General features: G+C 34.4%; 1 protein-coding gene across 8 annotated transcripts in view; it reads right to left on the reverse strand.

Annotated features, from left to right (window-relative positions):
• The window catches only part of TCERG1 (transcription elongation regulator 1), a 47329-nt gene that overhangs the window by 20281 nt on the left and 14574 nt on the right, over nucleotides 1–12474 (reverse strand). For 6 of the 8 annotated variants that reach the window (XM_025165689.2, XM_007426653.4, XM_025165687.2 and 3 more), the window contains 5 exons: nucleotides 8440–8502; nucleotides 6881–7081; nucleotides 3759–3874; nucleotides 2263–2351; nucleotides 1792–1952 (listed from right to left, as the gene is read on the reverse strand). In XM_025165689.2, the coding sequence (XP_025021457.1) occupies nucleotides 1792–1952; nucleotides 2263–2351; nucleotides 3759–3874; nucleotides 6881–7081; nucleotides 8440–8502 (630 nt within the window). The remainder of the gene's footprint in view (nucleotides 1–1791; nucleotides 1953–2262; nucleotides 2352–3758; nucleotides 3875–6880; nucleotides 7082–8439; nucleotides 8503–12474) is intronic. The other 2 variants (XM_007426657.4, XM_007426655.4) reach the window with 1 other exon arrangement.

The raw sequence follows: 12474 nt of genomic DNA on the forward strand, positions 1-12474 counted from the left end.
TTATTTCTTAATCTGCTTTAGTCATTAATCCACTACTCTTTTGGATAGGGTTGCACATCTCTTCAAGAATCAGGTTTAGTCTTTAGAAATACTTCTGGCTTCACTTCTAAACCTAAGTGTCGATTTTTAGGACTGGCCCAGAGCTCATTTAGTCAGCCAATGTCAACTATGTTTGCTCCTTATACCACAATACAATAATCTATATGGGCTGATTTTGAAGACACTTCAGAAAGTTCTTACACATACTGTAGCAGGCAATTGACTGGGCTACAATTTCTTTGCTAGATTATGATTTCCAGGCACAGGCATAACTGAGAATATTGCTTATAACCTCTAACATCTTAAATGATTTAAGACCAAATTACCTAAAGGACTGTTTTCTCCTGCATGAACCTACTCAGATGTTGAAATCTTCTGAAGAAGATTCTCTATCTTCCCAGCATCTTAAGTGCCTCATATGGAAGATTGGGAAAAGGCATTCTCAGTAGCTACATACTTTATCAAATCGCTCTGCATTTATTTATTATACAATATTTGTAATCTTTCCCAATCTGAAGACTCTGGGCAGTGTATAACCAGTGCAGCAACTTCAAAATCAGTGTTATTCTGCAATGGTGGGGTAGACCCACCAGTACTTTGAACTAGTTGCATTCTAAGTTATCTCCACGACCTATTCCATGTAGAGTGTTACAATAGTCCAAATATGTGATCAACTCAAGAATTACTGTAAGTTAGTAACCAGTTCATCAGCAAAATTTGGGCAAACGCACCCCAGCCATGGGCCTTCACCTGCTGCTTAAGCAGAAGCTGTAAGTCCAGGAGAACTTCCAGATCACAACTAACTTCTTCAGGGGAGTTCAAACCCATCAGGAATAACTGCCAGGACAGTAATATGAAATGTGTATTGATGCGCGGCAACTCAATCCTAGTAGGATTTAATCTGAGCTTGTTTTGCTCCATCCAGACCCTGACAACCTCTAGGCACCTCTTAAGACTTTCTACAGCATCCTTGGTTCTGTCTGGGACAGTGATATAAAACTAAAGGTCATCATCAGCATCCTGACACCACCTTGCTCCAAATTGACAGAAGACCTCTCCCAGTCATTTCATACAGATGTTAAATAACACAGAGTTAGGGTTAAAGCCTATGACACACTGCACTGAAGGGGAGGACTTTTGAGCTGTCCCCTCAACCATTATAGACTAGAACTGCCCACTAATGGAGGAGCAGGACCACCATAAAACAGTACCCCCAACTCTTACATAGTTCTTGCAAGATACCATGGTTAATGGTATCAAACAACACCAAGTGATCTAATAGGACTAAGAGGTCCCTCCATCAAGGTTTTGACAAACCAGGGCAACCAGTGCCATTTCTGTCATAACCTGACAGTGTCTGATAATCTGTTTCTTTTAGAACCCTTTGTAGATGAATCATCACTACTTACTCAACAGATTTCCACAAAAATGGATGACTGACAAGAGAGCAAAGGGCACTGAGTAGGGTGGCTGTTTAATGTAGACTAATTAAATGTATATGTTACTCCTTCCCTCAGAGAAGTTTTAACGATTTCCTGAATCAAGCAACTCATACTATGAAGGAGCCAGAAAGGGCATGGACCCAGTTTACAGATCATTAAACAAATAACCTTATTTAGTCCCCAAAACTGCAGACTGATCACAACTATTTCTAGTCCATATTATATCCCTTCATATCAAATGCAGATTAAAAAAAAGTAACCTGTCAGAAAGCATACTTAAAATTGAACAATAACTGACTTTTAGTCTTACTTTGTTTTTTTCCTTCATCCATTCCTTTTTTATGGGGAGGTTCCTGAATAATTTTATCCACATCCGCTCTTCCTATTAGGTCATCTGGTCGATCCCACATTGATAGTCTAGTGGTAGGGTTATAAAAGAAAACCCGTTCATCACCTGTCCACACCACACACCTAGAAAAAAATTATAATTATAGTATATTATATAATTATTGTAGGATTTGAATATTAACAGTTAATTTTATATTAAAATCAACAAGCAGGAAAACGATTTTCATTTTTATAGACTATATAGAGTAGAGGTAACAGTAATCTTAAATAATTTTTTCTAATAGTAAGTAATGTCTCCTTGAAGTTGAGTTCAACTCCTGGGGACTTTGTGCACTCAGCCATGTAATTTCCTTTCCAGCAAAATGAAAATGGTTTGCCACTGCCTTCTTCTACACCATCACAATCTTTTGATTTGAGAACAAAGGCTACATACCAGGGAGTACCAGGTATAGGTGTAGTAGCAACAGGTTTTGCTTTCTGGGCAGCTTTTTCTTCTTCAGTCATTTCTTCTTCTTTGGGCTCCTGGTGAGAAATATTGTAAAACTGAATAGACTCCAATTATTTAACTGTATTCATACAGTACTAGCAAACTGAGAACAATAACTGTTTTCCTAGTATTGAGATGGGAAACATCTCTCCTACCAGCCTCAACATGTAGTCTGTGAAGCTAAAAGTCCTCTCCTTCTCTGTTACATCTACCAAAAGACATTGTATCAAGGTGCTGCATCTTCATTATATATTTTTAAACTTTTCCACTGGAGAAAGGTGGGGTTGAAGTGAAACAAGAAGTTGAGATGACAGCTTCAAAGTGCAAGTAGCACTCAGGACTGCCTTTCTTCCACTCACATTGAAGGTATGAGGTTTATTGTTTTAGGAAAAGACACCTAAAGTCCAAACACTTAACACTGTCAGCCTACACATTTGTACACTAGTCCTATGCCAGTAGTTACATAAGCTGAAGCATAACTTGTGCAAGATTTAGTGTAAGAAGTCACAAACAAATAAAAAAAGATTGGATTTGATATTTGTGCAAGAACAAAAATGTTTTCACAAACATTACAACCATTTTCTAAACCAGATTAGTTACACCATGCTTAGGCTGAATAAAAATTAAACCCATTTTTAGAAAATAGTAATTTAAATCTAAGCCTTCCTTCCATGAATGGTACAATTTCTTCTAGATCTGGAAGGCTTCAAATCCAGTGCCATATTTCCACAGATGGAACAGAAGTGGCAGCAATCATCACCAATTCACAACTCTTCTGCTGAAGAGTGCTGGAAAGTCTTCCAGAATGCAGCAAATAGAAAATGGTGCTGAAAACTGAAGAAGAAAATCAGCAAAGGTTGACTTCTCTTTTCACATGATCCACAGAGGTTTCTGAATTCTACTTATGGTTTTTCTTAATAACAGATACAAACTCTTAAACTAACCCAGTATTTATTAAATGTAAATGCAATATAAAACCTATAGACTTAGATTTCATAAAATTTCAATCTTTGTCACTTCTACACTTGCAAACTGTTTCACTTTGTTTATTTTTACATTTCAAAATATAATTGGCAAGTTTTCAATATTTAAGGTACTGAATCTATATTTTAAAAAGTATTTCCAATATCTGCAATTGCAATATTTTAGAACAAATCCCAACATTGTTCTTTTGTTTGTTCATATAAGCTATAATATTAAACGCTACTTCTAAAAAGTTTGTAAAATATAAAAACAAACTATGCAGTTAAAGAGTTAGACACCATCTAAAGAAAATGGCAAATAAGTTCAATAAGTTATTTCAAAATGGCATTAGTGTATTTGATTTCACTTTTTATTATTAAAAGAATAAATAAGTTAATTTTATTAAAAGAATAAATTAGTTATAAATTAAATTAATTAATACATATCAAATTAATCTTTAGGTATATCAGATCTTTTACCTCCTTTATAAGTTCCTTGATGGGTTCAATTTTGGGTTCTTCCTCTTCTGTTTCCATAGGCAAAGGATCCTCAGCAGGTTCTTTAATGCTATCTTTCATCTTTTCTTCTACTTTTTCTAAAAAAATGTATAATTTATTTACTTTCCACTTGCTGTATATTCTTTACTTTACTAGTATACATTCAAACTGATTTTCTGAGCAAAATTATTAAAATCAGGTTTTGTAAAACCCTCTCAGCCCCAAGTTAAAGCAATGAAGACTATACTTTTAATAACTAAGAATCTTTTAGGAGAGAGGCTGAATTGCAGGAGGCTATCATAAGTACCTGGTTCCAGTTCTAAATGCTGTAAGTACTGTAATGGCTGTTCTTCTTCTGTGGCCATTTTTTTCCTGGGCCTATTATGGCTTGGCTTCATCATTTTTAATCTATACAGAATACAACTGAGTTTTATTTTACTCTCTGAGAGCCCTCCTAGCCTGTTAAACCTCTGGTATCTTAGCTTTTTAAAACCTGGTTCTAAAAACAGATGTTTTTGCTGAATTAAGAATGAGTTATAAAAGATTGCAAGCTTCCCTATAGCAAAGCACTGAAGAAATAGAATCCAGGAAATCATTATAGATCTATAGTTCTCAATAACTCAGAGGCAAAAGAAAATCAAATCTATCTATCTATAGAGTCCTTGGGGCTCTCTGAACTTGGTTGTCTTCTTGCAAATGTTTTGTTACCCAGCTAGGTAACATCTTCAGTGCTAGCTGAACCAAGCTCAGAGCACCCGAAGGACTCCACAGTTCAACCTGAGCTACATATATTCTCTTGTATTGCTATCTATCTATCTATCTATCTATCTATCTATCTATCTATCTATCTATCTATCTATCTATCTATCGAATAGCAAAATGATGAGACAGAATTAGGAAGAGGAAGAAGAATATAAAAGAAGATTGAGAAACTGTTGGAGAACAGGAGAAAATCCAAAAAACCAGCCTTTAGAGCAAAAATTCCATAGATCAACTGTACAAAATAACTAAAAATGTCCAAAGCCGGAGGAGAACAAGATACAAATTAGATACTCAGTATCCGTAAGAGGCAGTTTAACTGTATATAGTAGAGCAGCTACTGAAGAAATTCATTACAACCCAGTGGATTAACTCAAATTAATGGCATTAAAAAAACCACAGTATTTTTGAAAGATTATATATTTTTTAAAAGATGACTTAATGAACGGGGTGGGCTAGAAGAACTGAACATGCATAATACCAGTACAGAACTCAATATAATTACAGGAAAGACATTAAGGTTTAAGTACTATTTCCAAAGCCAGATTTAATTCCTTCAGCCAATTCATTTATTTTCAAATTGCAAAGGCAATGATTCCAAATAATGCACTATTTGCAATGACAGTAAATATCAAAGATACATTAAAAATAATATTCAGATATGGGCAATTACAAATATAGGAATGAGCAAGGTTAAGACCATTAGAAATTTAATCATACAAATTTGCTATACAGTCCTATAAGAAAAATTTACTGAAGAAAAATAAACATATACATCAAACATAGCATTCATAGAATTACTAATAAAGTGATACATTTCTTGGGAAAATTAAGGAAGGAATAGACGCACACACACACACACACGACTTGAGAAGTTAATTTACTTGTTCTAATTGGTAAACAAATGCATTAACTAAAATCACTCCAGAACATTCTGAAAAAAATGTTCCTTTTATAGGCACTGCAACGTCTCAAACGATTAAACTATATAATCACTTCTACTTATTGTTGGCCAAAATCTTTACTGAAGATAATCTTCAACTGTAATGTCTCTTTTCTGCTGCATATTAATGCTTTGTTCAGTCCCTCCTTCACCAATCATTCAGTTACTGAAACTGTTATACTACCCAGTAAGACATACTAAGTTTTCTAGCTCTGTGAACATTTACAGACATAATAAGTCATACATCATACAAGTCATCAAAAACAAAGTGTCTGCTTTATGGACTATGGAATAAAGAATGGTGGATGCCATTTATTTGTATTAGTTTCAACTTATTTCATGGCAAATTGGGATTCTTTGGGAAAAAGTGGAGGGGTACCAATATTTTTGGCCCTGTCTTATATGAATTGCTGCAGAATGGTACAAATACATTAATCAACTATACTAAACCCTTGATTTTACCAAGTTTGAATCAGTAGAGTTTGGATTTGACAGACAAATCTGAATTTCAGGCAACAACGAAATATCGTATATGTCTGAATGTCACTGGCCAAAGCAGTCTAGACACTGTATCTTCCCCTAAAAAGTGGATATACTTCTGAGTATACCTCATGTTTGAGTTCCAGCTGAATTGACTATGGTGACTTACAGTGTTTGTAGATAAAACTTTGAATACATAATCAAACATGGCTTTGAAGGGGAGAAAGGAGGTATGAAAAGTCTGAGTCTAAAAGAAACATTAGAGTTGACTGAAAAATTAGAATCAGGAATGTCCACTGCATGTGTTTGTGATGCAAAGAAATCAACTATGTCAAAGATGAGTGACAGAGAGAGAGAAATGTTAGCAGTAAAAATCTGAAATTAGGCCAAGAAAATGTATGAATCTAGCACAGGAAACTGTCTGCAATGAAGCAGTGCTCAGGTACTACATTCAACAATTTCATGTACATGGAGTGGAACTAAGATCATCAACTAATACAAGAACCAACTAATTGAAAATAAATTATAAAGAAGTGATGAATGGCTTTGTCAATTTTGCAAACAGAGTGAAATTGTTAACAAATGGAATCTTCAGTGAAGCTTTGAGTGTTTCAACAGAAGAATCAGAGTCTTCCAAGACTCATTGGATATTCTTTTCAAACCTCTCACTCATCCAATATCATTATAACTGTAACCCAGGAACCCCCCTCCCTCTCCCTGAGCAGATGGTTATCAATAAGGCAGGTTTTCTCATTTACAAGTGCATTTTTGGTCTTGAAAAATCAGATACACCATTTAATGGGCTTTTGGTTTTAATAGATATTCATCCCTTTAGTCCATTAAATTGAGAGTTCATTGCAATTTGTCTTAATTTTTCAAACCAACTTACATTTTATATACAATCCAAAACTAAACACTGTACCTTTTTCTTTCAGTTCTTGAGGCTTCTCCCATGTTGATTCTAGGGTCCTATTATTATAGTAGTATGTCTTCCCATCTGCTGTTTTGTACTCTGTCCATTCAGAGACTGCTGTTGCTCCAGCCAATGCAGCAGGTGAAGCGGCAATAGCAACCTGAGGATGGATCATAGGTACAATGGGAGGAGCCATTCCTGGCAAGACACCTACATAAGAAGGAGCAATAAAAAGGCAAATACTGATGAAAAATAACTTTGTGAATTAGAACCACCAACCTGAAATCAATATATAAAGCAACTAAAAACCAAGCTATTAATAATAGTAGTTGACATATTTCTTCTAAACAGCATCCCTGTGTTAGTAAACTGTAAAAATGTTGTGTACTACCAGCACAAAATGTAATGAGTATAAACTCTTGATTTCACAACTGCCTACTTAAAACACAAACTGTAGTCAGTATTTGACATACCATGTGAAGTTGTACCATTTATGTTTAAAAAGTTCTCTAATGTTCGTAATAGTTCTCATCATTAAACAAGTATAAATAATTTACTGTAATACTTTCAACAATAACTAAGAGTAGTAAAGTTAAAAAAGCCAACCACTGCAGAGTGAATATCAGTAAATAATCACTTTTAGTGCTTTTTCATGTCTAGTTAAGGTATGTGATCTACCAAGGGAGTTTTATATTTGAAAGCACTATGAAAGAAAGAATAGAGACTTACAGGTTCCATTTCCTACCGATGGCAGTAACCATTTATAGGAATCAATATTTTTCTATATCTTTGCAATCTGAATACTGGAAATTTTCCAGTCTTGACAGATTGCCTCTTTATAGTAATTTTTAACTGGAAAAATATTTTTGCTGAAGGTTAACTTTACAGTATTTTATTTCTAGACCTGAACTTTACTTAGAAGAGTTTTAAAATATTTAGTACAATTTTAGAAAGAAATGAGCTGTTGGGTTAAACAGTGATTGTTTAATTAAATCACTAATGTTGAAGTTTCTCTATAACTGCGTTATCAGTTAAGAATTTTTCTTTTAAGTGCATCAATGTAAAGTGTTATTTTTAAGTTAACAAAAAAGAATAGGCTTAGTGCCACATAAGACTAGTTTTGAGTGACAATGCCATTTGTTTCTGAATGAAATATAGGTATGTAGAACCACCTTCATAATATTGGTTTAAACATCAGACATATACATATATACACAAACACAAACACACTAACATGCAAACAAGGTCTGGTCACTGTACAAATGGCAGGAGAGGGAAAACCAAGCACTGTATCCCCACAAAGAAAAACAAAAACAAAACATGGACATGGAAGAGATTCACATGAGTAACTTTAACTTGCAGAAAATTCATACTAATTAAACTAATAATTTCAGTTAATTGGGAAAGTTCCTTGCTGGCTACATGTGAAATCTGTACTTATAAGTATATTTTGAAAATAAAGATAGGAATCCAGTCATTTGGGAAAAGCAAATAAAAGGTAAAACAACAACATTCACTACCATGCCAACTTACAGACAAAACAGACTAAGATGTTTTTCAAAAATTACCGGTCTTGGTGGTAGCGACTGTCTTTACATACGGGCAGCTGACTATTTGCATCATTGCTACACCTGCAAAATGGATAAGCAAGCATGTTGGAAAGCTGCCACTGTATGTCAGCCACCACTGGGAATCTGAGCAGTTTCAGTTTCCTGCTAGAAATTTAGCATGCCATTTTTTCCAATGGCAACAAGAAATAAGTAGGAAGGTTTAAAGTCAGTTTTGTGCTAATATTTTATTAAAGTAATGCCAGAAAATTACTGGTTTTGTCAGTAATCTCGCTTTATAATGAGCAAGGGGACTTGGAAGACGTCAGTCCTTTCTAAAAAATAAAAATCGAACAACGACCCAGGGATTTAAATTCATTGAGGATACACTTCTTCTTCGCCCCTTTACAAAGCAATGCTATGAGAATAAATCATACTTACTCTGCTCTATTTACATACTTTTGTCTAGTACTTAGGTAAGAACAGCTTATACAAATCAATTCTATGCATGTTTACTTTGAAATAAGTCCCACTGCATTCAACAGGGCTGAGTTACAAGGGCTTACAGGACTGCCGTATATTTAATAAGGTTAAAACAGAACAGTGGCGTTGAGAAGCCAACATTTAATTAGAAAGTCAAGAAGTATCAGTTTGGAAGGGGGAAAAAAGACCAGATTGAAGGTAAGGAAGTAAACTGAGATAAAAAGTGATAAGATAAACAGGGCAAAATAAAGAAATAGAAAAGCTGAGTTGATGGCTCATTAGCAGCCTATATTAGGTCTATCTCATAATTTTTTTCACCTCAAACATTCTCGTCTAAATTTCAAATAAGCTCTCCAAAACCTGGAAGCTTTTTTTCCTGCTAATTACTCTCTGACAAAGATAACTTTGAAAAGATCCAATTACGTATATTTCTCGAAAGGAACAAAGCTGGTAACTGTTTTATATTTAAAAACTGATTGGCAGATCACATAAGATTAGGCATCCAGTAATGAGCAGAGAAGGGAGGAAATAGTATGTGGAATTAGTTTCCACACAAGAGATTATTTAATGAAGGTAACTGCAACAGAGGTATAGTTATGATATCTCCTAACACTTAATATGAAAAAATTGAGACTTTCTGAATCCTTTTTCAATATTTTCACTCCCATCTATCATTTTGTAACCAAATATGAAATTAATTTTCAGTTCAAGCACACACACAAAAATAAAATAAAATGCTTCTCCACAAATGTCCAATACAAAAATGTTAAAGTATCATTCAATAGTTTCTGTATTAACTGCTTCCGGATAGCATTTTTTCTAATAAGATCCACAAACTTTATTTCTGCATGAAACAAAACTGTCAAGGTTTTGAATTCATGCTGGCTAAGTTGCTTGAACAACCCTGAAAATTAAGGCCAGGGCTGCATTTTTATTAAGAAGAAGCCCCTTTCCATGCACTAGAAATTACTCCTGCACACACAATTGTGCTGAAAGTTATTATAAACAAATATGTATGGAAGATTATTGAACCTGTACAAGATTTCTGAAGAAAACAGTAAGTTTGCCAACCCTGACATAAAAATCTATAGCTACCTTTTAGAACAAATATGCAAACTAAGAGCAATTACATCTACAAATACTAGTATAAACTGTACTAGACTGGTTTTGCAAATCTGCACTGTTGTAATTATACAACAGAGAGCCTGTTTGGCGTAGTGGTTAAGGCACCAGGCTAGAAACCAGGACACTGCGAGTTCTAGTACCGGCACGAAGCCAGCTGGGTGATCTTGGGCCAGTCCCTCTCTTTCAACCCTAGGAAGGAGGCAAGGACAAACCACTTCCAAAATCTCGCCAAGAAAACTGCTGGGATACGTCCAGGCAGTCACCAGGAGTCAACAGTGACTCGAAGGCAAACTATTTATTATTTAATTATTAAACAGATCAAATATGTATCTCACTTAATTATTTGATATAAAACAATAAAGGTTCTCAGTTATTGTGATAACAAAGAAGCTTTTAGGATTACAAAAAGTCTGAACTGGGACTTCTCTCCTTGTCGCTTTGTTTGTTTGCAAAGTGAAAGTACATTGCAAAGTAAAATGCTCTAGCCCTGTATTTTTTTCTCCTCTGTAAAATAGTATTCCAACCTGACAGGACTTTTTGTTAGAAAAACAGTCCAAAGTTAACACACAGCTGGAAAAAACTATTGTGGTGGCATGTTGTTGTTGTTCAGTCGTGTCCGACTCTTCGTGACCCCATGAACCATATCGCGCCAGGCCTTCCTGTCCTTCACTGCCTCCCTGAGTTGGCTCAGTTTCATGCTCATTGCTTCAATTGCTTAAATGGTGGCATGTACGGGTATGCAAAATATTTTAAATTATTTCAACAGATGAAACTGAAAACTATTGTGCTTTACTTGTGAAACTGCTATTCTGAACATTCTGGAAATGTTTCAAGTTTAAGGATAAAATAAAATGGGATCTCTCTGTAAGCTGCCCTGACCTCATGGAGGAAAGGCAGGAAATAAATGTAAATAATATTAATATACATAATAAGACTGCCAGAACACACTATCATTCATGCTTTTATTTTATTTTATCATTATTTTAGAGAATACTGATACTTTACAAAATAGCTACTAGAATTTCACTTTGCATGTTCTAAAGACACCAAGTTTTCACTACAAAACCAAACATTTTGGCAAGTGGCAAAGAGCACAAACAACTAGCATTTTATGAGATGTGACCTTATCTCACAGCATGACGCTGACAGCGTCAAAGTATGAAACTGGCACTGTATATACTTTTTCTAAAAATTACTTTCAGGCAACTGAGAATGCTTACAATGTTTGCAACCATTCTCATAAAAGATCCAATTTTGTAGTTAAAATAAATCCATTTTCAAATATATTTCTATAATTGGATTACTACTTTGGAAGAATAAGTGAGCCAAGAAAAGCAACAGCATCTTTCCACTAGATCCAAACAAGGAAACTACATTTGATAGTTTCCAAAAAAGCCAGGGCATGAATTTATAACTTAAACTGGATTTTCAAATCTTGGCTTGTCAAAAGGCAGAAGCCACAGCTATTGGTTTGCATGCACTTAGTTAACTATAGCTTTCTGGCCTGTATCCATATTCAGGCAAAGGAAGGAATGAAGAAAAAGGTTTTGAGTAAAGAAACATAATTTTTATTAAGATTTAATAAACTAACACGGTTATCACTTTAAGCACAACCACCTGACACTTGACTTCATTTTGAGATTATAAACTATACATTCTAGTAATTTAAATGGAAATATGGACCAATCAAGTGTGATTTAAGATTACATTATGTTCCACTCTGAAATGCTCTGTACCCTGAAATTCATGAGGAACCTATGGTTATAATTTGAGACGTATAATGAAGGTCTATCTCTTTCCTAAGCCTTCTATGAATGGCTTTTAATTTCTCTGTGCTCTCTCAGTTTTTAATTAAGTTATTTTATACTATTTTAATTTACTGTTTGTATTTTATATTTTAACTATTATAAATCATTTTGAGATTTGCAATAAAGGAAAGCAGTACAAAAATATTAAATAAATGGCCAATATGTAATGCTAATGATCTAATACAGACTTCAGCGTATATAGTGTGTCTCTAAGTATCTGTCTATAATTGTGAACCTTCTTCCTGGCCAAATCATATTTCAGGAATAGCTCTACTAAGGAGTAAAAGGAATAAAATGTGAGCCAAACCACATGCTGTCATGTATTTTGGTCCACATTTTTAATCATATATTTCACCTAACAATTACCTGTATGCAAAATAACTATTAATGTCTAAAGTATTCTATAATTCTATCATTTATTGTTTTAATATTTATCAAAGACATGTAGGCATAAAGGGCCTAAATCAGGAGAGAGGATGCTGAACTACAACTTTCAGCATCCTTCATTATTGGTCATAACTACTGGGGCTGTTGAAAGTTATGATCAGGTAACATATGAGGTCAAAGGTTCTTCTATTCTCTAAATAATAAATACTGCTATTACCAACTGTAGTTTAAACTCATTTCTGACAATTAATCC

Source organism: Python bivittatus, unplaced genomic scaffold (assembly GCF_059951505.1).
Source record: "Python bivittatus isolate LINGU-HERP-01145 unplaced genomic scaffold, Pbiv_v1 ctg000080_np1212, whole genome shotgun sequence".
NCBI classification, from domain to species: domain Eukaryota; kingdom Metazoa; phylum Chordata; class Lepidosauria; order Squamata; family Pythonidae; genus Python; species Python bivittatus.